The 26,728-nt window shown below is 42.9% G+C and overlaps 2 protein-coding genes and 1 long non-coding RNA gene across 4 annotated transcripts; 1 reads left to right on the top strand and 2 right to left on the bottom strand.

Moving 5' to 3' along the window:
* Positions 1 to 12,827: 12,827 nt before the first annotated feature.
* On the bottom strand, positions 12,828 to 15,630 carry LOC106599368 (uncharacterized). Its single transcript, XR_001327432.3, has 3 exons — positions 15,337 to 15,630; positions 14,607 to 14,673; positions 12,828 to 13,174 (listed from the first exon to the last, which is right to left on the bottom strand). It is a non-coding gene; the product is annotated as an uncharacterized LOC106599368 (long non-coding RNA).
* A 401-nt stretch (positions 15,631 to 16,031) lies between these two features.
* Positions 16,032 to 22,168, bottom strand: LOC106599370 (uncharacterized). 2 transcript variants are annotated; one of them, XR_014391864.1, is made up of 7 exons: positions 21,562 to 22,168; positions 21,194 to 21,347; positions 20,810 to 20,988; positions 20,432 to 20,579; positions 18,088 to 18,330; positions 17,635 to 17,761; positions 16,032 to 17,233 (listed from the first exon to the last, which is right to left on the bottom strand). XR_014391864.1 is itself a non-coding variant. In XM_082973382.1 (4 exons), exons 1-4 carry the CDS (start codon positions 21,709 to 21,711, stop codon positions 20,205 to 20,207), a joined length of 858 nt encoding a protein of 285 aa, XP_082829508.1. In that variant the 5' UTR covers positions 21,712 to 22,168; the 3' UTR covers positions 18,926 to 20,204. The 2 variants fall into 2 exon arrangements, 1 of the variants encoding a protein (XP_082829508.1); XM_082973382.1 differs by lacking the exons at positions 16,032 to 17,233; positions 17,635 to 17,761; positions 18,088 to 18,330 and having other exon boundaries at positions 18,926 to 20,579.
* Positions 22,169 to 22,292: 124 nt separating this feature from the next.
* LOC106599369 (target of EGR1 protein 1) lies at positions 22,293 to 26,618 on the top strand. Its single transcript, XM_014190568.3, has 7 exons — positions 22,293 to 22,710; positions 22,865 to 22,905; positions 23,025 to 23,121; positions 23,202 to 23,360; positions 23,518 to 23,777; positions 25,446 to 25,608; positions 25,777 to 26,618. Exons 1-7 carry the CDS (start codon positions 22,597 to 22,599, stop codon positions 26,473 to 26,475), a joined length of 1,533 nt encoding a protein of 510 aa, XP_014046043.3. The 5' UTR covers positions 22,293 to 22,596; the 3' UTR covers positions 26,476 to 26,618.
* The last annotated feature ends 110 nt before the right edge of the window (positions 26,619 to 26,728 follow it).

The raw sequence follows: 26,728 nt of genomic DNA, 5'->3' as shown, positions 1-26,728 counted from the left end.
ACTGTGCCGTTCCCGAAACCATTCCTGACATTTCTTCCAAGCCCACAGTAATGCATGACACAGAGACAGACGTGTATAGGTAGCTTTGAGAAAAACAGCAATTTGAGAAGCATGGAGTGCGTCCTAAATGGCACCACATACAGTACCAGTCAAAAGTTTGGACACACCTACTCATTACAGGGTTTTTCTTTATTTTTTACTATTTTCTACATTGTAGAATATCAAAACTATGAAATAACACATATGGAATCATGTAGTATTTGAGATTATTCAAAGTAGCCACCCTTTGCCTTGATGACAACTTGGCATTCTCTCAACCAGCTTCATGAGGTAGTCACCTGGAATGCATTTCAATTAACAGGTGTGTCTTGATAAAAGTGAATTTGTGGAATTTATTTCCTTCTTAATGCGTTTGAGACAATTGTTGTGTTGTGACAAGGTAGGGGTGGTATACAGAAGATAGCCTTATTTGGTAAAAGACCAAGCCTTAGAAATTGCAGCCCAAATAAACGCTTCACAGAGTTCAAGTAACAGACACATCTCAACATCAAATGCTCAGAGGAGACTGTGTGAATCAGGCCTTCAGGGTCTAATTGCTGCAAAGTACCCACTACTAAAGGACACCAATAATAAGAAGGGACTTGCTTGGGCCAAGAAACACGAGCAATGGACATTAGACCGGAGGAAATTTGTCCTTTGGTCTGATGAGTCCAAATTTTGGTTCAAACCACCGTGTCTTTGTGAGACACAGAGTAGGTGAATGGATGATCTCCGCATGTGTAGTTCCCACCGTGAAGCATGGGAGAGGAGGTGTGGTGCTTGCTGGTGACACAGTCTGTGATTTATTTAGAATTCATGGCACACTTAACCAGCATGGCTACCACAGCATTCAGCAGCGATACGACATCCCATCTGGTTTGCACTTAGTGGGACTATCATTTGTTTTTCGCCAGGACAATGACCCAACACACCTCCAGGCTGTTTAAGGGCTATTTGACCAAGAAGGAGAGGGATGGAGTGCTGCATCAGATGACCTGGCCTCCACAATCACCCAACCTCAACCCAATTGAGATGGTTTGGGATGAGTTGGATCGCAGAGTGAAGGATAAGCAGCCAACAAGTGCTCAGCATATGTGGGAACTCCTGCAAGACTGTTGGAAAAGCATTCCAGGTAAAGCTGGTTGAGAGAATGCCAAGAGTGTGCCAAGCTGTCATCAAGGCAAAGGGAGGCTATTTTGAATAATCTAAAATCTAAAATATATTTAGATTTGTTTAACACTTTTTTGATAACTACATGATTCCATATGTGTTATTTCATAGTTTTGATGTATTTACTATTATTCTACAATGTAGAAAATAGTAAAAATAAAGAAAAACCCTTGAATAAGTAGGTATGTCCAAACTTTTAACTGGTACTGTATGGACCATGGTCAAAAGTAGTACACCATATAGGGAACAGGGTGCCATTTGGGACATCGACATGGTTGTATGGGCAGCAATGAGACACAGAGGGAGGCTTGTGCTGCGGCAATGCATTACAGTCTTTTTCCTTTGACTGGAGACTGTTATTAATGGCTCAGGCCAGATCGTTTTCCATCGCTCCTCCTCCCCATGAAGAAACCCTGTGCTTCCTGTATCCTGGGTCTCTCTGCTGGTGTCTAGTGGGGAAAGGTCAGGCTGTGATGCAGTATTTACGTCCCAAATGGCACCTTATTCCCTTTATAGTGCACTGCTTTTGACCAATGCCCATAGGGCTACGGTCAAAAGTAGTGCACTATATAGGGAATAGGGAGCCATTTGGGAAGTAGACAGTAATGGTCAGCTGATAGTGTGTCTGTGATGGTCATGCAGCAGAGCAGTACGTACCCCACAGTGTATGTGAGGACAAATGAGGAGACTGGTCTTGGTTGACCAAAACACACAGCAGGTTCTGTCTTCCTTCTCCTGTCTTGTCTTGTGTGAGTGGAGGGGATGGAGGTTGGAGCCTTCATCCAATCAGCCTGCTACCCGGCCCGCTTCCCTTTCCCCTTTAAGCCGCTCCCTGTCCTAAGAAGAACATTTTCTTGTGAAAAAGTAGCTGGAGATGGAAGAAAGATTCTCAAGACAGATTTGATTTTCTTGCGAGCGCATCATAAAAAAGGGATTTGCTGGAAAAATTAAAGAAAGCCCTTGATATGCAGATCAGCGCCTATTAATCAAGGAAACGAGATTAGGATTCCAAATTGAGATGAAAAAAGGCTCATTATCTTGGTTGAGTGTCATGTTTAATAACGTGGAACGGCTGTGTAATTCACTGGCATGGCAGGCTGAGGAGCGGGCTGAGGAGAACACATTGCGCATAACGGGTCCTTGGCGGAGTTATTTTAAGTGCTAGGTGACCCGGGGAGCAGTGGAACAGGGGGCTAGAGCAAGCAGGGGGCTGGGGGGAACCACTCAGCAGAGAGTAGAGGGAGAGGGGGGAAGAGAATCAAAAGAACGCGCTCCTACGGGAGCCAGGCGACCATGTGTGCTGGCTTTGATGATAAAGTGTCTTGCCGTGTTGTGGGGAGTGGGGTCCCCACACCGCATGAATAATGGTTTGTATAAATGTTGCCACTGCAGTACACTCTGACTGCACTCACGCACCAGCAGACTCTGCCGCCATCTTTCTGTTCTGTTTTGGCCTGGGGATGGAACTGGTAATACAACATAAACACACACATAAACAAAGAAACTTAAACAAAAACACAACAGACTGTAGCATCATATTTAATAATCCCCCCACATATGAGCAAAAGTGCATTTGTGAAATGTAATTCCAAAAATTCTGCTGTTGCTGCGCCGTCTCAGAATTGATTTTGACAATCTCCTTGCCTTTGGGAAAAATACTGAAGTCACTGATGACTACACGGTTGTACTCTCGTGCTCCTTGGGACTCGAGAGCCTGCGAAATTATGCTGGCATTAATATTTAATATTACGAGGGGCTGGGGAGAAACATGTGCCAGATCCTTTGTCTTTGTGTCAATGAAATGTGCTTGGATGCAGGCCGAAAATCATTTGAAATGGAAGACATGGGAAATGAGCTGCACCTTGGTGTTGTGTCTCTGAATAATGCAGAGAGAAGGCCAGCCGGAGCTGGGCGATGGGGTGAGGAGGTAGACAAAGAGGGCCAGTTTAACAATCTGCCCTACAACCACAGAGGCCAACTGAACACTCACTGTTTATGTATGATGAAATATGCAATAACCTTTGGCATGGATTGACGTGACTACATCAAGGGGTGAATTTGCAAAAGCAAAGTAGGCTATGTTCATGTGTAAGTACAAATAGGAAGTTACAGTCAGTTTCTCTGTCCATGAATGAAATCCTTATATCTATTCTTAGTATCACTTGAAACATATTAGCAGGTAATCAACAGATCATTTGATGGTTAAATGGTTACTGGATAGTGGAAATATAAGTGCCTATTTCAGACGTCCAATCACAGCGAATGTCAAGCGGTCAGTGTCAGTTAAGTCTTCTCAGATCTATCACACATAAGAGGGTCCGGGACCTCCACTAGCTGACTGTGTGATCCCACTGAAAATGAAGGTCACAGGGACCAGGCACAGAACTTAGTCCTTTGGATATGTCATGTTAGGCTATCAAGCCTTCAGACTGACCTTAGAATTACCTTGTGATGAAGGACACGGAGATAGTATTCCCCTCAGAGTATGTTGTAAAATAATGATTTGATGTACAATCACAATGTTATGGGTGAGTTTAAAGGACTAGTTTATAAGTAGGTATAGACCACTAGTGCCGTTCAAATGAGCTTGGTATGGGCTGATCTCACTAGAGGGCAGTGACGAGATGCAGTTGTCGAACATATCTGAACCACGTAAAGTGTTTATATCAAATAGGGCCCACTGTGTCTGTGGCGTGAGGCTCTGCATCACGGTGGGTGTGACAATAACACCACAAAGGAGCTGTGTCTGTTTGATGGTGATTTGGTGAAGGCTACAGGGTACATAAAGGACCACTTTAACAACTACGTGTGTGTGTGTATGTATGTGGCGTGTGTTATACAGTACATGTGCGCCTGTGTATGTGTGTTCCTGTTTGCTATGTTTGTGTGTGGGTGTGTATGTGAGTGTGTGTGTTTGGGGGAGTGTATGTGGCAGGCAAGCTGTCTGCACATTGGAATTGAACCTGACAGCACAGCTGCTGATGAAAATTTGAACACAGAGGGATGCCAGGCTGTGGACAGCGTTAGAGCACAACTGATAAAGGTCAACTCATCTCTAATTGTCCATCACCCCCCCCCCCCCCCCCCCACCATAAAAGGTACAACCTGACACCTACATAGTGTATTGACACAAATGTTGATAAGGAAAAAACAAAACCCATAAATCAAGCTTGTTGGTACTTCCTCGGTTTATAATGGGGCGGGGCGGGGCGAGGGGTGCTTGAAACAGATGATGCTTCTCTTTTTACAAACAAAGGGTCAACCCCAAACACAATTCAAGTGCATGTCCAGTGAGATATAATGCAAGCAATGAATGAGTGATAAGCTTCCAAATGTCCCACCATATCAGCTTGAGCCTGACGTAGCAGAACATTCAATTCCCAACCCTTTAATAGCAGGGGGGAAGTTTGTGAGTAAAATGTTCTATCACGGTCACATCGACCCAAGCCAGAGTAGTGAGAATGATCCGCACCTGTTTTAAATTCAGTGTTGTGATTACAAACAGGAAAGAGTTAAGATGTAGCGAATATGCCTCTCAGGTCTGCCAAGTCTGTCTGAGTGTGTGGGATGTTGTATTCAGACTGGTGCTCTCCTCTCCCAGACACATGAAACATGCCTTAAACGATGACTGCAGCATCCCCAGTGTGTGCCTTTCAGCTTTCACATACAGAGAGACTGACTCATCCGCACACACATTAATGAGATGTTAACCAGGTCTAGTGTGTGTGCGTGCACACGCGCGTATTTGTGTGTGTAGGGATATTCATCTTAAGCCACTTCCATTGGGAACCAAAAAATCTTGTTTCAACAAAACAATTTACATCCTTTCCTTCCATGTCTATATGGAACTCTTCAGCACGCTCATACATACCTTATACCCTGTACTGACCCCTTTTACGAGTGCTAGCTGGTTGGCTAGCTGAAACAGGAAGTTGAAATGAATGCACTAGCTAAGATTTCTCACCCTCTTGTTAACCCTCTTTGTCTGAAACCAGTCGCTCACCTCAAGCACCATCATCAGCCGCTCGTTCTCCAGCCCCTCTCACTGACTTTGTGATTACTGGCTGGCCCGGCTAAGGAGGGCTCACCCCCACTTTAAGTGATTACTAATTACAGTGTACAGACAAGATGCTACTTGGTGTTACTGGGGAGACTACCAAACTAACTTACAAGTGCCTCTACATCATCACTTTTCCTTGCTGTCAGTGGTTGTTTTTCCCCCCTCTCATCGCCGTAAGTGGTGTACGTTTGTTGATCTGTGAGTAATTTTATTCAAAAGATAATGTCGCCATGTCTAGATGCGAGAGAGACTTGTGAATACGAGTTCTTATCTTGTTTGAGATTTAGGCTTTTAGCTTGTACAACAAATATGACTTTTTCGGTGCATAGCGGATGCATTTTTAGTAAACAAACATATTTGAGCAAATATAATGAATGTTGTTTTTGAAATGTGAAGCGTAGTTATGTGTGTTTTACAGTATACCTACAGTGCCTTCAGAAAGTATTCATACCCCTTGACTTATTTCACATTTCATTGTGTTACAGTCTGAATTCAAAATGTATTAAATACATATTTTGGAGTGTCATAGCAAAAGGGGTGTGAATACTTATGTAAATGAGATATTTCTGTATTTCATTTCATTTTCAATAAATATGCAAAATAACTTCTAGAAACGTGTTCACTTTGTCATTATGGGGTATTGTGTGTAGATGGGTGAGACATTTAAAAATTGTATTTAATGCATTTTGAACTCAGACTGTAACACAACAAAATGTGGAATATGTCAAGGGGTATGAATACTTTCCGAAGGCACTGTAAATGTAGACCAGCATAGAGCAGCTGAGGACAGCACACACATTTTTCAAATGACCCCCTTCTCAATCACAAGTCATTTGGCACCAGCCACTGAAGGTAAGATGTCTCCCTTAATATGTCACAACCGTCACATGCTAAACTAAAGAAAGGGCCAAACAAAGAGAGGGAGAAACAGAGGAGGGAGTTAGGGGAGAGATTCTCATTCCGTCCAAGCTCTCTCCATCACAAAGTAATGTGCTTTCATCCGCTTTCAATTCCCCTTATCAATCGGCAGCAGGAGAGGAAGCCGTCGATACTTAAAGTGACAGTGGCATTAAAGGATGGCCTTCATCTCCCGTCTCACGGGGAAAGTGACATTTAACTGCACACCCAGGAACCTGTCACTTGTTTATTGCACAAGACAGCCAGTGGATGAACGTTAAGGAGGGGTGGCCTCTGCTGTAAATCACTGCGGCTGTAGACCACTGCCTTCTCCCAGACAAGTCACATTAAAAGACAAGTTCCAAGAGGACATCTTGTCAGATAATATGTAACAGGCTTAGGGAGCCAAGGAGGAGTGTCAGCTGTGTCAAACTGATTAAAAGGAGAGTGGTGGAAAGTACTAGCTATCATGTATCTACCATTTGCGTCAACACAATGCACAGACAGACAATGTGTAAGGAGACTCAAGGGTTTGTTTCAGACTGTAAACTCAGTGGCACCAGCACAGCCATGGGCATGTGGTGTTGGATGGCTGGTATTGAAGACCGACAGCAATATATTGCTCCTCTCAAATATCTCTGGGAGAGGACACATGCCCCCAGAGCAATACTACAGAGCTGATTCCAGTGACAAAACATGTCCAAATGTGCTTCTGGCAATCAGCTGTGGGGTATGAGATGTGACACTCATACTTGCGGGGAAAACAACGGTCATCTCACCAGCAGCATATGGTCTGTAAATCTACACAGCTGTATCTATGAGAGACATTTACAACTGGTTACTTTACATGGGGCCACAAAGCCCCTCTGTCCTTGGTCGTGACACGTGTCCCAAAGACGTCACAGTGCCTGTGCGATTGTCCTCGCAGTGAATTCTGTTGAGCTGCTTTTTAAGACATCTGGCATGCAATTCAACACAACAGACTGAGCACTGAGCTACGTCGTTTTCCAGCATCCATGAATGGTGATAGAATGAGAGTTACACTCCCAAGTTCAGGGACGGCCCCGGGAGGTTTTGGGTGGGTGGGGGTTCAGTCTGGGTCTCAGCTTACTGTTGAGAGTTAGAATAGTAGAATACATACACAAGGTGCAGTTTCAATATGTGGTTGTGCATTAGCAGTTTTCCTCTTGTTGTGTCAGTCACTGACAGTCAATTAGCCCATTTCAGCTAACATTTTTTAGATTATAGTCTAGTGTTTCCCAACTCCGGTCCTCCAGTACCCCCAACAGCACAAATTTTTGTTGTAGCCCTGGACAAAAACACCTGATATCACTTGTCTAGGGCTTGATTTTAATTATATTATTTTATTTAACTAGGCAAGTCAGTTAAGAACAGATTCTTATTTACAATGATGGCATACCGGGGAACAGTGGGTTAACTGCCTTGTTCAAGGGCAGAACGACTGATTTTTACCTTGTCAGCTCGGGGATTCGATCCACCAACCTTTCGGTTGCTTGCCCAACGCTCTAACGACTAGGCTACCTGCCGCCCCTCGCAGTGGTGTTTATTTGATTAGTTGACAAGTAGAATCAGGTGTGCTTGTCCAGGGACACAACAAAAATATGTACTGTTGGAGGTACTGGAGGACCAGAGCTGGGAAACACTGGTCTAGCCAACTATCTAAACTTGTAGTAATCATGGCCAAATTACTGACCGGGCACAAAGGAGACGTGCCCAGGGGCCCTGACCTCCAGGGGGCCCCCATTGATTTTGTTACTCACTCTCACTCACATATAATATCAACATGGCATGCCATGGCAAAATGTGTAGAATTTCAGGAAATTGGACTTAAAACAGCAGAAAATGATCTCCACCCCATAGGAAAATGTGTAGAATTGCAGTAAATTAGCAATGAATTTGCTAGTTTTTCTTTTACGTGTAGAATTGCAGAAAACTTGCCTTAAAGGTAGACTCAGAAAAATGTCGTTGCCACGAGCAGCACCACAGATATTGAGATGAGCGAGATGCAAGACATCGCTCTCACAAAGTGACACACTGTTCTGCGCATGTACATGGGTTCGTTTCATGCTGTTCACAGCATGGTAGCCAGAGCACCAAAACAGAGAAGAAGTTCAGCCTTGTGCTTTTACCCACTATCCTGTTTACCTTCTGAATCTTTAAAATGGCAACATTTTCTCTACGCCCCATGGCAAAGTGTGTAGAATTGCAGAAAATGTACTTTAAAATGTTAATGTTTTCTCTCCGCCATCAAAAGGGGTGCAACTAAAATGTTTTGCCCCCCAACCAAATCTCGCTTAAGGACCCCAAAAGGCTAGGACTGGCCCTAACCAGGATGGAAGACTAGAACAGTCAGTCATTGATGATCCTACACTGACAGACACTATCAGTTTCCAACCCTGGGCAACTGTTCACAAGTAGTTTAAAAGATGGAAACCTCCCTCAGAGCCATCCACATTAGAATGGTTAAAATAGACATTGGAAACAGGAACAGCTGAGAAGCAACGACAACATGCCTTCTAGACGAAGAGTAGGCCAATCATCTGACTGTGAGTCCCCTTAAATTGGTGGGCTGATTTTGTTTTGTACATTTATTTAACTAGGCATGTCAGTTAAGAACAAATTCTAACAAAAGGCAAAAGGCCACCTGCGGGGACAGGGATGGGATTAAAAATAAAAATATAGGACAAAACACACATCACGACAAGAGAGACACCACAACACTACATAAAGAGAGAACTAAGACAACAAGACGGTGAAGCCAATTGATGAGCATGTCACACCCTGATCTGTTTCACCTGTCCTTGTGATTGTCTCCACCCCCTCCAAGTGTCGCTTATTTTCCCCAGTGTATTTATCCCTGTGTTTCCTGTCTCTCTGTGCCAGTTCGTCTTGTATGTTTGTCAAGTCAACCAGTGTGTTTTTCTCATTCTCCTTTGCTATTCTCATTCTCCTTTGCTATTCTCTTTTTGATAGTCTTCCTGGTTTTGACCCCTGCCTGACTATGGACTACTTTTCCGCCTGCCTGATCATCCTGCCTGCCCTTGATTCTGCTTGCCCTTCAGTACCTTTTGAACTCTGAACTGGTTTTGACCCTTTTGCCTGTCCAAGACCATTCTCTTGCCTTACTCTATTGGATTATTAAATATTGTTAGACTCCAACTATCTGCCTCCTGTGTCTGCATCTGGGTCTCGCCATGTGTCATGATAGAGCATCTAATATTGGGCCCCTGGTGTACTGTCGTGAATGTTGGGGGAACGGGGGGGCGGATGGGACAGGGGGTGACGGGTGAGGAAGGGGGGTTACTTGGAATCCTAACAGAACAGAGACCAGGAGGGAGTGGCTCAGGGTGGCAGTTTCAGGCTGCCTGCTGACTGGCGATTGGCTAACCTCCCAGCCAACGACTCCTAAAACAAATTAAGTGCCACAGGAGGCCTGCTCGGGTTTATTTCAATTTGGCAAAGTCACCAGTGAGATTTCATCCCTGATGACCAAAAGGGGGCTGGGAGGGAACGGGACAGGGCTTGCTCTGGGTGTCTGTGTTTGTTTGTTATCCCACAGGTGGGAGGGAAGGTTGGAACAGAAACATAGGCTTTTATCCAACAGATAGAGATCTGCTTTACTTGAACATGATTGGTCAATAAATAGATCAATATTTTTACAAAATACAATATTAATGACATAAAATGTGTAACATTTGCCTCTGCATTCTTTTCATGTCTGTTTGCTGTTCTTAGTGAGCTAGCTCTGGTAGAGGTTTCACAGTCAGTGAACAAACAGGTTGGCGCTGGTGTAGATGGTCACTATGAGGAAGTGGAGCTGGGGTCATAGAGTGTCAACATAACCAGTGTCAATAAGAAGAAAGCTTAGCTGTGGGCTTCTAGTGTGACTACATTGAAACTATACAGTTGTAGAGCCCATAGAAAGAGTACAATAAACCACATCAGGATCAAATCAGGAAACTAACAAGCAAAGTATGAGTTGGCACTAACGCTCAATACATATTATCCTATTGTCTTAGCACATCAATAATACACTGGCCTCTAGATTTCAGCCTGTTTTGGTGGGAGTGAGTTTTGGCCTTCCATGGTGACATCAACATGCTGTAAAATTAGTTAATAGACCAATAAGAAAGAGTTCAAAACCTCATGTTCAGTGTTCCCCACCCAACTCAAACCACTGACAGTCCTAGCAAAACTCTTGCTTGAGAAATTGCTCTTTGCTAAGAAGCAATTATTTATTATTTTTTTTACCATTTTAATTGAAAACAATCACAGGTAGGTACTTAATTGTTGCCCAGAAATTATTTGATATTGAGATAAAAATGGCTGCATTGGACCTTTAACAAGGCTTCTTCCAATGACCAGATCATCCACAGGCTAATTAGCCTAGCATCCTGACAACACTGAAGGTTAATGCACTTTAAGGCACGAGGAGAGGGTTGGGTAACCCTGCTTTTACAAATAGTACACTATTCCCCTAGGGCACAATTTGTGCTCTAAAATAGGTTACAGGGTGCCATTTGGGAGGCAGACATACTGTAGCAGAGGCTCTGCATCAAGGCCACTCTACTCACCAGCTGCAGGAAGGTGAGTTGGCGCTTCCACCAAAGATATCTCTGCATGTGAGGCCCTAGAGCTGCTAGCCCGTAGTACAGATACTTTTGGCCATGTAGTGTATGTGGACACCTCTTCAAATTAGTGGATTTGGCTATTTCAGCCACACCCGTTGCTAACAGGTCTATAAAATTGAGCACACCGCCATGCAATCTCCATAGACAAACACTGGCAGTAGAATGGCATGTACTGAAGAGCTCAGTGACTTTCAATGTGGCACCTTAATAGGATGCCACCTTTCCAACAAGCCAGTTCATCAAATTATTGCCCTGCTAGAGCTGCCACTGTTATTGTGAAGTGGAAACGTCTACGAGCAACAACGGCTCAGCTGCGAAGTGGTAGGCCACACAAGCTCACAAAACAGGACCGCCAAGTGCTGAAGTGCGTAGCGAGTAAAAATCGCCTCTCCTCGGTTGCAACACTCACTACCGAGTTGCAAACTGCCTCTGGAAGCAACGTCAGCACAAGAACTGTTCGTCTGGAGCTTCATGAAATGGGTTTTGATGGCCGAGCAGCCGCACACAAGCCTAAGATCACCATGCGCAATGGCAAACGTTGGCTGGAGTGGTGTAAAGCTCACTGTCATTGGACTCTGGAGCAGTGGAAACACGTTCTCTGGAGTGATGAATCATGCTTCACTATCTGGCAGTCCGACAGATAAATCTGGGTTTGGCGGATTCCAGGAGAACTCTACCTGCCAACAGTAAAGTTTGGTGGAGGAGGAATAATAGTCTGGGGCTGATTTTCATGGTTTGGGCGAGGCCCCTTAGTTCCAGTGAAGGGAAATCTTAACGCTACAGCATACAATGACATTCTAGACGATTCTGTGCTTTCAACTTTGTGGCAACAGTTTGGGGAAGGGCCTTTCCCCAAACAGCATGACAAAGTGAGGTCCATACAGAAATGGTTTGTCGAGATCAGTGTGGAAGAACCTGACTGGCCTGAATAGAGCCTGACCTCAACCCAATCGAACCCCTTTGGGATGAATTGGAACGGCGACTGTGAGCCAGGCCCAACATCAGTGCCCAATCTCACTAATGCTCTTGTGGCTGAATGGAAGCAAGTCCCCACAGCAGCCTTCCCAGAAGAGTGGAGGCTGTTATTGCAGCAAAGGGCGGACCAACTCCATATTAATGCCCATGATTTTAGAATGAGAAGTTCGACGAGCAGGTGTCCACATACTTTTGGCCATGTAGTCCCTCCTCCTGGAGGGAGGAAGACACAAAATACCCAGAGAATTTGCTATTCATTCCGTGGTATGTTTATAGTTATTCACTGTTTTAATACAAGGTCAGTTGTTTAACTTGTTTCTAAAGCTGGGTTCTTTAATTGAATAGCAACGTCTTGATTTAATCTCAAAGTGTGACTAACCGCCCATCTGTCTGTCAGGACACGCGATGTAAAATAAAATAGCCAGGCTGTGTTTACTATCTTTAAATCAAGAGGGCAAATGCTGCACTAAGATGCACTGCCAGCTGTTTTCTGCAAACTCACCGCCATTTTAAACAAATTATAGAGCATCTCAGTGCCAAAAGCTTGTCTTAATCTTTGCCATTCTGTTCCAATCCTTGCTAGTTTAGTTTGATCACCGCTGCTTTCACCGTGGCAAATGTCTTTTTCAAATAGCAGGGGTGTGAAACAGTTCCAAGGACACTGTGGGTATCGTTGCATGTGTTCCAGACTCATTGAAATGTCAGGTGCATTTCAGTGCGTGGGTGTGTGCACTGTATATCTCCAGAAGAACAAGTATGAAAAGCATAATCATTCTTTCAAACCAAGACCGAGCAGGAAGCAGATACAAGAAATAGATGGTGCAGTGTCATACTGTTACAGAAAGGAGATTATTGTCTGTGTCTAACACCGGGTAAATGAAACTCTGCCTCTGCTGTAGTGATGTGAATGGGACGTACTCCTGCCACGCACTTGACCCCAGCCCACCAGTTCAAGATCATGGTGCCGTGGCGGTAGACATGTAGGAAGGTCAAGTGACTGTTCTTCTTCCTCAGGATGAAGAACACCAGGAAGAGACATGTCATATTTGTTTAATTATCATGACAGTTATACAAGAATATGACAAGAAATACCGAAAACAAATCCTCAGGAGTTAGCTACATTTACAGACATTAGTCACATAGACAGCACATAAAATGAAGAGATGTAAATATAGTCCAAGTGGTGCGGCTTACACCGTTTTTTTGCTTATTGTAAGTGTACTTACAATATCACTGAGCTCGATGACTTTGGAGGAGTAAAACCACCAGCAAATGTTTTATTTCACCTTTATTTAACCAGGTAGTTGAGAACCAGCTGCTGGTGCTGTAGTCCACAGGCTGACATAATAACCTAGTTTGCCAACCAGGATGACGCTGTGAACTGAGGAAGAAAGAAAAAGTGTTTTTATTTTTCTTTTGAGTTAAAGTTAAAGTACATGTTTATAAACGTATCGTTTTAATTGGATAATGTACCTGTAACCCCCCCAACCCCAAAAATTACTGAACAAATACATATTTGCTCAACAACAACAAAAATAAAGAATACTTTTATGTCCTGAGCATCCAGTTTAGACTGTTCCCTGGGAAGAGGGTGAGAAATGTACGATCCATAGCACAGGTATGATTTCAATTACGCGATTCATTGGCGAAGGGCACAGTACAAATCTAATTATAGGCTACTTTTCTGCGCAGTTTCCGTGGAAAACATTGCCAAAACCTTTAAACACCATGCTGTAGGCAGCAATATTAAGTAACCTTGTTGCAACTGTTGAACAAGAAGCTATAATATGACTGTTAAACAGCCATCACTAACAGACAGGCTGCTGCCTACATAGACTTGAAATCATTGGCCACTTTAATAAATGGATCACTAGTCACTTTAATAATGTTTACATATCTTGCATTACTTATCTCATATGTATATACTGTATTTTATACCATCTATTGCATCTTGCCTATGCCGCTCTGTCATTGCTCATCCATATATTTATATGTATATATTCTTATTCCATCCCTTTACTTAGATTTGTGTGTATTAGGTAGTTGTTGTGGAATTGTTAGATTACTTGTTAGATATTAATGCACTTCTAGTCGGAACTAGAAGCCCAAGCATTTCGCTACACTCGCAAAAACATCTGCTAACCACGTGTATGTGACCATTAAAATTATATTTGATTTATAATATTATTTGTGAACCTGTGAATAAATAAACAATCCAATTATAAAATAAAAAAAGGAAGAAAAATATGTTACAATACCATACGTTTACAGGTAGAAAAATAGCTAATCATCATCATCACATATTTACACATAGAGTATATAACAAGTATATAGATAGGTACTGTGTACAATAGATCTAAAGCATCCAAGATGGGTAAAATAGCTACAAGTTGTCCATGCGTTCCCTTGTTTCCATACCTCATAGAACATGCAGGCAGACAGGCAGACCATGGCAAAGTTGGAAACGATGAGCACAGGCTGAGGTTGACTGGCTGTCTGTGCCATCAGCTTGGGGCCCACTAGTAGTTTTTTATTTTACCTTTATTTAACTAGGCAAGTCAGTTAAGAACAAATTCTTATGTTCAATGACGGCCTGGGAACCGTGGGTTCACTGCCTGTTCAGGGGCAGAACGACAGATTGTACCTTGTCAGCTCGGGGATTTGAGGAGCAAGTAGCACATGAGGATGCAGGTGATTGGCACAGGTGAAGGACATAGAGACAGCAATACTATAGTCTAAGAAATTGGTATTGTACTGAGAACTTCAGTGAGCACCGTGTCTGGTCTTAGAAGCACAGAAGAAGACTTAGTTACCTCCATTCTCTAGCACTCATTGGTAGAACAGTTGGATTTTCTGCCATGTTGTGGCCATACCTAAACGCTGCAAAAATGCATTATGTGATTAGTTATATTCAGTTACCAATTTACATTATATAAACTCAATCCTGACTAATGAAACTTCAATGACTCCTCATTTCACCACTCATATACCGTTCCTCATATGGAAATGTCTATGCACAAGACAGTACTGCCATCTAACGTCAGATTGGTAAATTATGGAATGGGACACAATTGTAAAACCTGCACAGAAATATCTGACAGCTACTTATAAAAGATCCACTGAAGCATGGCAGCCGTTTTGTTGATAGTCTACTCAAGTCAGTTGGCCGGCTGGATAAACTAAAGTAGGTTTAGCTTCTTGCTTCAGGAGGATTTAGAAAATCCCTTACACAACCACTTATTCAACCTCTAACCTTTCGTTTTAATTCCCTGTCGCCTACAAAAGATTTAACATACACTTTCTATGAAGATTTCTTTCACAGAAGAGTAACACAGCCCTATATCAAATAACAAGGTGTTGTTGGCATAAATAGTGGTGATGATGAAGGCATTTCCCTTGGCTATACCTCTGGAGTCTAGACTAGAGGGGCATTCATTTTAAAATTAACACAGCTTTAGAAATGACAAATTATTTTGTCATACGACAGTCATTTCTTATAGGCTCTAATACTCTATATTCCGGTGCAAACTGAATAGAACTTACTTCGTAGCCTGCACTCATCGACCGGTTTGCACAAATTGCTGATCTGAAGGTCGCAGACCACCGAACCATGGCATGGACATTGTTGAATTTGTCTGCCGTCCAGCGCGCCATTCTCCCAGTGATGACGATGATATCTGACCTGAGTTATCGCGTACCATCACCCCGCGGGGCAATAAAGTCATCCATCTGCCGCGCATGGTGTTTTAGCCTATCTATTTAATGCCTTGCACACTTGTGAGCGGTTATTTAACTTGAAAAAAATTAAGGGTTTTAAAGAATGGTGAATAGATTAGATATTGGCCAAAGCCCAAACATGAACAGTAATATTGTCCTATTATTTGGGAAATTCATTAGTTGACATAAAGGTGAAACTACTGACACTGAGATGTAGCCCTGCTGCTAATTTATAATCTATGGCTCACAGATCATTAGGAGCAAGGTAAGACTCATTCAACTGGGAATGCAGGTCACCAACCTCTCTTCTCTGGGACATCAGTAATAGAGCAGCTGAGTTGTTCCTCAGTTTGAGGTCAGACTAGACCCATTTTCTCAAACAGCATTTGGAATTCCCTACTTCTGGCTGCCCCCTCCCCACTGTCTGTCCTTGGTGCCTGTTTTATGTCACTTTATGCTGGTGATGTATTCATATTAGGTTTCCTCACTGTATCCACTGACAGTAACTGAAGACAAGCAAAATAAGTCCACCCTTTATGAACATAGGAACAGAACATATTCAACTTATTTTGATAACATTCATACATCATCATAATCATACTTTTAATTGTGCATTTAGATGAGTTATATAGAACATAGTAGGCTTAGGCTACATGCTTGTGAATAACCCGTATCTGACCATGGAACAACCTGGAACCTACATTTTGGATGCCTAAGTATACCCTGAAGTCCAGCACACTGCCCTGCATGGGTTCAGTGACTGTCAGTCCCGTTTTCCTCAGCACAGCATCAGTCTACAGACACCTCAGTAAGGTTTGCCCTGCAGACTTCATAGCAGAGAGTAGAACATGTCACCCGACCACATGTAGGGACTGTATTCCAAGGGCCAAATGACTCCAGTTTACTGTACAGGTTTGCTTTATCAGATACAATTGACAGGCACAGACAAAATCGAACTGAATTCACACAAAACTATTTATCAGACAGTCAAGTCACTGACACAAGCCCCCACCACCATGCTAACTACTTACTCGTCTCAGCAACTACACAGATGATGTCAATAGGAGTCCTGTTTATCGGTGTCTGACCCATGGTGGTGGTGGTGCTGACGATGCTGCTGGTGATGTATGTTTGGCATGTTACCACCCCCCTCAGACAACATCTGGAACTGGGTTGCTGACAGTAGCGACTTCAATCTGCCTCACTGTAGTGTTTGTCTCGTTAACAGCCATTCCTACGCTGCTCAGAGACTCGTTCCGCTGTCTGCTGTTCCACCCAGCTGAGTAACTCCATTTGGATTCCTGCGTAACAGTAGAACACACTAAAGTTAACAAAATAGGTACGAGCTAAAAAGACATCACCTGGGAGAGCAGCAGAGCGATCTCATTATTATTCAGAATCAGTTCCCATTATAGGTAGGGGTGTTCCTGTTCTAGACATTCTATTCCAATGGGGCCACTACAGCAGACAGACAGTGTTTTCTAATGACGAGCCAGACAGAAATGAAAATGTCTGTAATTCCCTTTAGAAGTGTGCTTTCACTCATGGTGCAGTTGCCATAGATGTCCTTGTGGTAAGTGGCTCTGACAGCTGCATCTATATTGGGGTAGTGGAGGAAGCTGTAGGGCAGGACTATGTGGCACGTCAGTCTCCCACATCTATCAGCGAGAGGAGAGAGATCCACGGCCACATGAATGAGGTGTCACACCAATTACAAAGATCTCTGTAGATAGAAAATATCTCATTTAAACCTGACAGACACTTCATACCATTAAAGTCAAAGAGCAGTGGTAAGCTTTAGATTAGTGCTGACATGTTGCCTTCAATCAATACAAGCCCATTCCTTATTCATGGAACATTTATAATTCTGAGAAATGACATGACAGTATTTGGACTTGGGCTGTCCCACAGAAGGACCCCTCTGTGATGGCTCTTACCTGTCGTATTGAAGTGAAGAGGTTATTCAGCAACTCTTGGAGGACAGTGGAAGTTTATAAAAGTGCTTCTTTATTGTTTGAAGTAAAACCAAGGCATTTCGGCCCTAAGCCTTCATCAGGGTTTTTGCTCCTCAATCCCTGCACCTTGGTTGGAGAGCGATGTAGTGGCAGTGTTTCATTCCCTTACCTGTCATATACCAGGAAGTCGTCCTTGTTTCCATATAGCTGGGCCTGTTGGTAGACAGGGATGCCCGGGGGGGGGGGGGGGGGGGGCTCCTCTTCAGTTCACAATACATGGCTCAGGACTGGACCTCCTGCTCATTCACAATGAGGAAAGACACGTCTGTCAGGTTGTCATGCAGGCCTTCTAGTCTATTCAGCAGGACAAAGATTGGGCAAACGTGATACAGATGCCGATATTTACTCCTCCCCATTCTATCATCATTTGGATATTGTATATTTGGGTAGGCTGCTCTTAACAACTTTCTGAAATGGATCACGGGCAGCATTTCATCAACATCAATTTGTTTGAAAATACATTACCACATCATTATGATTTTTCCACAGTGGTATAATAACAGTATGTTACAGTAGGTCCACGGTAATTATGCCAGGCAGATTCTGAAGACTTCTCTCTTACTTGGAGGCCTGTGTGAGGCAGAAGTGTCAGCTGGCTTTCAGTAGAGCCAGAACGACTACATTTCCCAGCAGCCCCTTCATGGGGGCCCCATGGCCCTTGATCTCCCAGCGCGGTGCCGGCTTGCAGATCTTGGAGGCATCAGTGTCCCCTTCTACTAACAGAGGCGATGCCCATAGGAGCCCTGGCAGAGCAGCACACAGCCTCAGAGTAAAGAGACCCTGCATCATCTTCTCCCAACCTCACCTAAAAAGAGTTCCAGGAGAGAGAGGGCAATGTCAGAAGTTCATTTTCAGATTTGATTCTCATTGCAAATCTTCGAATGCATCTCTAGCAAGGAAAATAGCTATAGTCTCTGCTAAATACAGTATGCAATTAAAATAAACGACTGGATGACATAACTGGACTGACCTCGTTGAGGCTCTCTTCTGCCTGACACAACTAACCAATAGTGTTACACTGCTGTTTTTAAGCTTTCGAGTCTCATAGCAAAGGGTCTGAATAGTTGTAAATAAGGTATTTTGTTTAATTTTTTTATAGATTTGCAAACATTTCTAAAAACCTGTTTTCGCTTTGTCATTATGGGGTATTGATGAGGAAAATGTTTTATTTTATCCATTTTAAAACAAGGCTGTAACGTAACATAATGTGGTAAAAGTGAAGGAGTATGAATACTTTCCAAATGCACTATAGTTCCTGTAACATGAATCAGTTTCATAGAATCTAGTCATTACAGTACTATGAGTAAGGTATTGCCTCCTGTGCAAAATAATGTTTCACCCTTTATTGGAGTGATAAATGTGAATACTTCAACACCCCAAAAAATAAAGCCACAAGCAGCCTAATTAAAATATGTATTTATTGTTCTTCTACAGTAGCGTTGTTTTGATCAATCAGGGTATGCTCGCCTGCCCCTTTAGTATGTTGTCTACAAACCCCCTCTCACCAAGAGGTTCTGCTTTCTAGCAAATATCCCATTAGTGATTGTAACAAAATAAGCCTTAGGTTATTTAGCCTGAGTTCAGGGGACGCAGCCAGTATACAATGCAGGTACCACTGTTCTCCAAAGGCTGTATACTGCACTGCAGTTTCCAAATGCAGCTAAACTGATTCCCATGACAAAATACAACCTACTCCTCTATTTTGTCCACTTAACATAAGTGACAATTGGGGGGGGGGGCAAATAAAAACTCTGCAAACAGTGGTTAGAATTCTGCTCTTCCTTAGTATTTGTCAAACATTCTCAGCAATAAAAATAAAAGGCCATCTGCAATACAGCAAATGATTAGCTTCTGAATTATGGCCCCATATTGAGCACAAAAAGGTGGCTTGATATTGCAGCTTAAAAGCATTAGGCAGATGACTGCTGCTCTTTATTGTTTTGATGGAGCTAATGTTTCCTTCCCAAAATAAACACCTAATTCTTTAGCATAAGTAAACCATTCTGAAAACCACTTATGTGAAACCAAGTCCAAAACCAAGAATGCCAAATTCTAAAGTATCCCTTTAAAGCAATGATGCCCTTTATCTACTTCCCCATAGTCTGATGAACTTGTGGATACCATTTGTATGTCTCTGTGTCCCGAAGTATTCCTTCAAGACGTGTTCTTGGTTTTGGACTTGGTTTCTCATATTGTCCTGGGAGCCACAGCCGGTCTTCATCATGGCCTGGTGGGCCGCACTGAAAATTTGATATAGCGTCAAAATTTGCTAACATAGTCCTCAATCCATCATTTTTGGAATTTTCAATGCTCCCTAACTACCGAGCTTTCATTTGTTTTTTTTTATTAGCGAGTTAGACAGTCATAAAACTGTATGAATGTAAAGGTCCTTTATAATAATTTAAAATTGGTTGTAGTCATTTTAAAGTATAGTCAGTTTGTTCCCCCCAACAATTTTTTTTAAATATACTTTTTTCCCCCTCAAACCCCCCGGGCTGTATGTTTGACACCCCTGCATTAACACACACATCTCCCATTGTGCATATGCTTCCACATTTTCTTCACCACATATGCCTACTAGCTGTCATACAGTCAGTCTTTGCTACATTGTCCTGCAATTTTGCATTGCATTCTTCCAAAATGAAACACATTGAAATAAATTAATTTAAAATCTCTCTTTCATGAGATCACTCCAATGAAAGCCTCATCGTCCCCATCTCCCTCTGGACTATCACATGTGGATATGATTCCTAGACCTAGATCTGCCAGCTCATCACACCCCATGGCTGTCGTCACCATGATTTTGTTATCCAGGCGGTTGCATAAAGTTCTATAAGAGGGCAGGGGGTAGCCTAACTCCCGGAGGAATTCATAACCCTTGCCACCGACCGCACATCGGATCTTACGGGCCTTCAGCACTGTCTCGTGGGACCACACAGCTCTCCGGGAACGCTTGGTCAGTGTCAGGGCGCGGATCTGGTCTTCATACAGAAATGTCTGAAGGCCCCTCTCTATTCTGTCCAGTCTGAACATCCGCTTTTTCATTTCCTCTACCTACACAAAAGAGAACATACACGTTGAAGTGTTGTCTTTTACAAGATTTTCACAAAATGTTGTTGTTCTTACCTGTAAAATCCTTCTAATGACAAAGATTGAAGGGTCCATTGCATAATTGCGCATAACAATAACTTCCACTGAAAAAGTTTGAATGGAGAAAGTTGTTTTATCTAATATGAGGCAATAGTTTGAAATTGTTGAGAAAAAAAAAATAGCTAGCACCACACCTCTTTCTGTAATCTGGCTGTGTGTTGCATTTGTTGTTCCAGCAGTGTTCTGTAATGTTGACAATGGATGCAGGGACGTTCCTCTGCCTTGTGTAGTTCATCAGCATCATCTTCCTCCGTGCCCAGAGTTGTTTGCCGTCGTGCGTAGCCATGATCCCCCACATTGAGATCCCTCTCCACTAGATAGACAGAGCATTAACAACACATTTGACTCAGTCATTTGATCCACTGTTACGATCAGGAATGAACAGTTCCGTGTTAGATCAACAGGACCAACATTTGCATTAGGCTTCTATCTGACAATTGTGTGCTATCTGGTAATCTATCAATATTTAATTTGACATATGTTAATGTGATTGAGAAATAAATAAAAAGTTAAGTTACCTGGCTCTGGCTTGAGTGGTAGCACTATCTGTGGGGTTACGGGATAAGGTGGATCTCGCACATTGAAAAGAGTGGGGATGGCATTTGGTTTCAGCTTCTTTCCCCCTGCTGGCGACCTGGCGATTTCTTCAAACTGACTCAGCTCAAAATGGTCCTGCAAGAAGACATAGCTGTATGATAGCTGGCTACATATCGATGTATTTTCTCTTGGTGCATTAAATTGCACTAAAAATCAACTAATAACGTTATGATATTAAATGTGTAGGCAAACTTGTCAACATGTTTTGTCCTAATTTGGAGTTAGGAAACTGTTCACTGATGGACCTAGCTAGCTAGCCAGTAATGTTAGCCACCCATTAAAAACTTGCCTGACACAGTCTGGAATGTGGAGTTGGTAGAAAATTACGCCTGCAGTTTACAAGCCATTTCTTCTTACGTATAGGCTCTTTTGGAAAACGAAACAGTTGCTTCCCAATGCTTGTTGAGTTTGAGCAATTTGGAGCGGAGCACCCACCCATATCTAGCAAGCTAACAAGTCAAAACAGCTCAATGTAGTTAGCAAGCTAACCATCAGCAAGTGTTGTTGGCAATGCATTCGAACGACACAGCTAACTAGCATGTAGCTTGGTGAGGCTAATGCTACCAGAACGTTACACTTGTTCTCATAGGAAACAAAACACCAAATACAGAATGTGGTGAACCATGAAAACACCAAATACAGAATGTGGTGAACCATGATCTCATCCCAACCATTAACAAAAAGATTAAGCGATGTTCGCAGCATGCCAAAAAATATTAAATTGCAAAGAAAGTAAATTCCGACTGTTTGAGCCAAAATGGCGCACCTGCCCCAACGGTTGTTTGCTGACGTCACCGGTATGCGCTATCCAAGTAACTGCCTGCTTCAAATATTTATTCAAGAGAAGTAAATACAACATCTCACGCATTAAAATTCGAATTATGGTGACTAAGAAAAGACACCATATATATTTAGTCGAAATTGTCCCCATATTGAAAATTAAGTGATTACAGAAAGATAAAACAAATATTTTCAACAACAAAAACGGTCCACGGCTACTGTGGTCCTTTGTGTGTTGACGGAATCTGAGAGGGCCTATTCAGACCACGTTAGAATATTTGCAGTTTAAGCTACGCTTCATTTTCTCCGTGAATTTGGATCTTCCCAACTGGGACATCGTGAAGAATATCGTATACTAGTAAACAGAACGCTTTCATTGGACAACCGAAAACACCATGCAATGAGCTCCCCGGCCATTCAATAAGTCTAGTCACTCGATCCCACTGTCTTCAGCTAGCTAGTTAACATTAGCTTAGCTATCTAGCTAACGGTAGGCTACAGACGTTGAACATTTTGGTTGTGCTCAAATATTAACCAGGTAGCTATGACATCCTCCATGGTAGTCCCTGTTATTGATGTGCAGAATGATAATTTCAAAGAACTGTGGCCTACTATGGTCCTTGCAATCAAGACGGCCTCCTTCATTGCACTGGATACGGTAAGTGTCGCATCAAATTAGAGCGAGTTTAGTAGACCGAAGTAACTAGCTACGCACATGGTCTTCTATAAGTAATTATATGGGCCCAACAACCTTTATGTAGGTCCATTGACACTAATAATGTAATTATGTCTGTCTGCATGTTTTGTTTCAGGAATTGAGTGGCCTTGGAAATAGAAAAGCTTTGCTGGCAGAGTGAGTATGGCTGTTTATTAATTGAAGTTTAATCTGGATTTCTCATTATGTAATGTACTTTCACGATTGTATCTCAATCTCAAGTGCTACATTGGATCTGTCTCTGTTTTAATTTAAAGATGCATAGAGGACCGTTACAAAGCCATATGCAATGCAGCTCGCACACGCTCCGTTCTCTCCCTTGGGTTTGCTTGTTATAAGAAACTTGAAAACAAGGTAAAGGTCTCCTTTGCACATTGACATTCAGAAAGCTAAATATACAGTTTGACATTAATTGATGTCTTATCTCTTTCCAGGATGATGATACGTACCTTGTGCAGGTGTACAACCTGACATTGCTCTGCAGTGAGGAGTACGTAATTGAGCCACAGTCCGTGCAGTTCCTGGTGCAACATGGATTTGACTTCAACAAACAATATGCTGAAGGTGTCCCTTATCTCAGGGGCAATGACAGGGTGAGATCAAGATTTTGTTGTTAATCCCTGAGATCCACAGAGACAAATGCACACATTTAAACGCTACTAGGCCGCAGCTTTTATTTTGTGGACTATTCCTAATTGTTACCTTTAAGTGGTGAAGTGATCCAGTGTTCTATTCCTTTCTTGTATCCAGGGAGTGGATGCCCATGGAATGAACATAAGGATGCTGTTTGTGGAACTCCTACGGGCTCGCAAGCCTTTGGTGCTGCACAATGGCTTGATTGACATGGTGTTCCTTTATCAGTGCTTCTATGCCCAACTGCCTGATAAACTAGGCACTTTCACTGCTGATTTGTCCCAGATGTTCCCTGCTGGGATCTATGACACCAAGTATGCTACAGAGTATGAGCTGCGCTTTGCTGCCTCTTACCTGGAGTATGCCTACAAGAAGTGGTTAGTATAGTAAATACTAATATATTCAGGGCTCTTATTCAATCACATCCGCATAGCGATTGTTTTGACATGTCGGAAGTGAAAATGCGTTAGAGCGCACAAATCCACAAGTGGCTCCCGGCATTATACCTAAAGCGGACATTGCCATTGGCTGCACGTAGTCGCATTAACAAAAATCCCCATGCAGCCTTGTTTACAAGTTTGAATGCTGGGACTTGATATGTAATGTACACCTAGATTAGGCTGATAGAAATCTGCATTATTTACTGATTTTTCAATTTGATTGTAATTATTTCTATATAGCCTATACTTTCTCGTTCTGAACTTCTAACGGGAGTGGCTTTGAGACAATGACTGCAAGAGCAGCTGCTCACGGATTTTGACTGAGCCAAAACATCCACTATGCAGGTGTCTGCTATTGCCAGTTAACGCTTGATCTGATAGACTAAGGCCTAAATTCAATCTGACCATAAAGCTGTGGTAGTATATCAGTGCTGTTTGCCACTACATTTTGATTCGTACAGTGCATTCTGAAAGTATTCCTGACCCCTTGACTTCTTCCACATTTTGTTACGTTACAGCCTTATTCTAGAATGGATTAAATTAAATGTTTTCCTGATCAATCTCACACTATGCCATAATGACAAAGTGAAAACAAGTTTTTAGAAATGTTTGCAAATGTATTAAAAACAGGTATCTTATTTCCATAAACATTCAGATCCTTTGCTATGAGACTCGAAATTGAGCTCAGGTGTGTTTCCATTGATCATCCTTGAGACGTTTCTACAACTTGGAGTACACCTTTTGGTAAATTCAATTGATTGGACATGATATGGAAAGGCACACACCTGACTATAAGGTCCCACGGTAAGGTCTACACTGGTTGTATTCGGTGCATGTGACAAAATAGAATTTGATTTGACAGTGCATGTCAGAGCAAAAACCAAGCCATGATGTCAAAGGAATTGTCCATAGAGCTCCGAGACAGGATTGTGTCGAGGCACAGATCTGGGGAAGGGTACCAAAACATTTCTGCAGCATTGAAGGTCCCCAAGAACACTGGCCTCCATCATTCTTAAATGGAAGAAGTTTGGAAACGCCAAGACTCTTCCTAGAGCTGGCTGCCCGACCAAACTGAGCAATCGGGGAGAAGGGCCTTGTTCCGAGAGGTGACCAAGAACCCGATTACCACTCAGACAGAGTTCCTCTGTGGAGATGGGAGAACCTTCCAGAAGGACAACCATTTCTACAGCACTCCACCAATCAGGCCTTTATGGTTGACTGGCCAGACGGAAGCCACTCCTCAGTAAAAGGCACATGACAGCCCGCTTAGTTTGCAAAAAGGCACCTAAAGGACTCTGACCATGAGAAAAAAGATTCTCTGGTCTGATGAAACCAAGATTGAACTCTGGCCTGAATGCCAAGTGTCACATCTGGAGGAAACCAGGCACCATCCCTATGGTGAAGCATGGTGGTGGCAGCATCATGCTGTGGGAATGTTTTTCAGCAGCAGGGACTGGGAGACTAGTCAGGATCAAGGGTAAAATGAACAGAATAACCTAACAAAATGTGGAAAAAGTCAAGGGGTCTGAATACTTTCCCACTGCACTATATATGCACCACATTCCAAGAGCTAGTTTAAGTTATTTGTGGTCATTTTTTTCACAGCAAACTGGACAACAGCAAGTCGATTGAGGCTGGTGGTGGTGGACGCCATCTGTTCCTGGAGTTCTGCAACTACTCAGGCCCCCTGAGTAACTATGTGGACTATAGGCCCTGTCTTGCTGGGTTTAGCCCGGATGGACTGCTCAATGTCTGCCAGCGCTTTTCTGTAAGTAGTAGTACATCACTTCTCATAAACTAGGTTCTGTTTCAAAGGATCCCTAAAATGTCTGCCGGGATAATCAGCACTGGGGTATTTCATGGACTATTTTTCTAATGGTAATGCAGTAATCAGTACCATGTTTACCACTTAGCTTGTGTTTTCTGTATTTGCCAGGCTTATGGTTGGTGCCCCAATGGGTCACAGTGTCCCTTGTCACATGACACTGACCTTATAATCCAGCACGATGAAAAGAAAAAGAAACGGAAGAGGAAAAGAAAGACCTCTTCTCAGGGCAAAGTTGAAGGTGCCCCCGAGAGCAAGCAGCCCCATATGGAGTTAAAGCAGGACCAGATGATCCCTGACAAAGACACCAAACCTCCCCCTGTCACAGAGCTGGTAGATGGGGCTCAGGCACAGGGGCCAGAGAGCGATGAGAAAATGAAGACTAAGGTGGAGGAAGGCAACGGAGTCAGAGAGCCACAGGCTGTGTCTATAGATGAGGAAATGAAGACTGACAAAGAAGAGGTGGAAAGAAATGGAGTGTCAGAGCCACAGCCTCTGGCCACACCGGATGCAAAGAAAGAAGAGTCCCAGAGGAAGAAGCTGGAGGGAGGTACCCACCGGGCAGGGTTTGACGCATTCATGACGGGCTACATTTTCTCCTATGCTACCACTTTGACAGAGAGAGTAGGTAAGCCACCGAGCTCAGAGCCCTGGCTCCCTGAGTGCCTGAACAAGGTTTACCTCAGTGGCAAGTCTGTCCCCATGCATATCGTCAAGAGCACATTCTCCAAGTCCTTCAAGGCTCACTTGCACAAGATGGATGTCGTGTGGGGGAAGGGTGTGGTTAGCAAAGTAGAGGGAACAGTGTAAACATTAAATGGAACCAAACCTATTCCTTGTTTATAAAAGCCTTTTTAGTTAATGTACTTTGTTGTACATTTTAGTTTAATTTCATTCAGTATTTGTTGATTGCAGTATTGTTTCAATAAAGGCTTTTCCTTGGTTATGACAAACATGGTGATTTGTGTCCTGAAAACCACTTGATCTGAGGTTAGGCAGGCAAGCCCTTATTTCTAACGATGAGTAAAGTGTATGACTACGTTTATAGGGTCACCGAAAGAAG

This window comes from Salmo salar, chromosome 03, assembly GCF_965601325.2.
Source record: "Salmo salar chromosome 03, fSalSal1, whole genome shotgun sequence".
Lineage (NCBI taxonomy): Eukaryota > Metazoa > Chordata > Actinopteri > Salmoniformes > Salmonidae > Salmo > Salmo salar.
Note: the sequence above shows the minus strand (reverse complement) of the source record. Positions and strands in the feature narration are given on the sequence as shown.

Bases quoted from the DNA above. Each gene is read 5' to 3' on its own strand.
- LOC106599370 (XM_082973382.1), bottom strand. From the start codon at position 21,711: ATGGGTGGGTGCTCCGCTCCAAATTGCTCAAACTCAACAAGCATTGGG. The intron at 20,989-21,193 runs GTAACTTAACTT...CTGTCTATCTAG, and splicing joins ACCACTCAAGCCAGAGCCAG to TGGAGAGGGATCTCAATGTG. The intron at 20,580-20,809 runs GTGTGGTGCTAG...TCTTTTGTGTAG, and splicing joins CAGCCAGATTACAGAAAGAG to GTAGAGGAAATGAAAAAGCG.
- LOC106599369 (XM_014190568.3), top strand. From the start codon at position 22,597: ATGACATCCTCCATGGTAGTCCCTGTTATTGATGTGCAGAATGATAAT. The intron at 22,906-23,024 runs GTGAGTATGGCT...TTTAATTTAAAG, and splicing joins AGAAAAGCTTTGCTGGCAGA to ATGCATAGAGGACCGTTACA. The intron at 23,778-25,445 runs GTTAGTATAGTA...TTTTTTTCACAG, and splicing joins GAGTATGCCTACAAGAAGTG to CAAACTGGACAACAGCAAGT.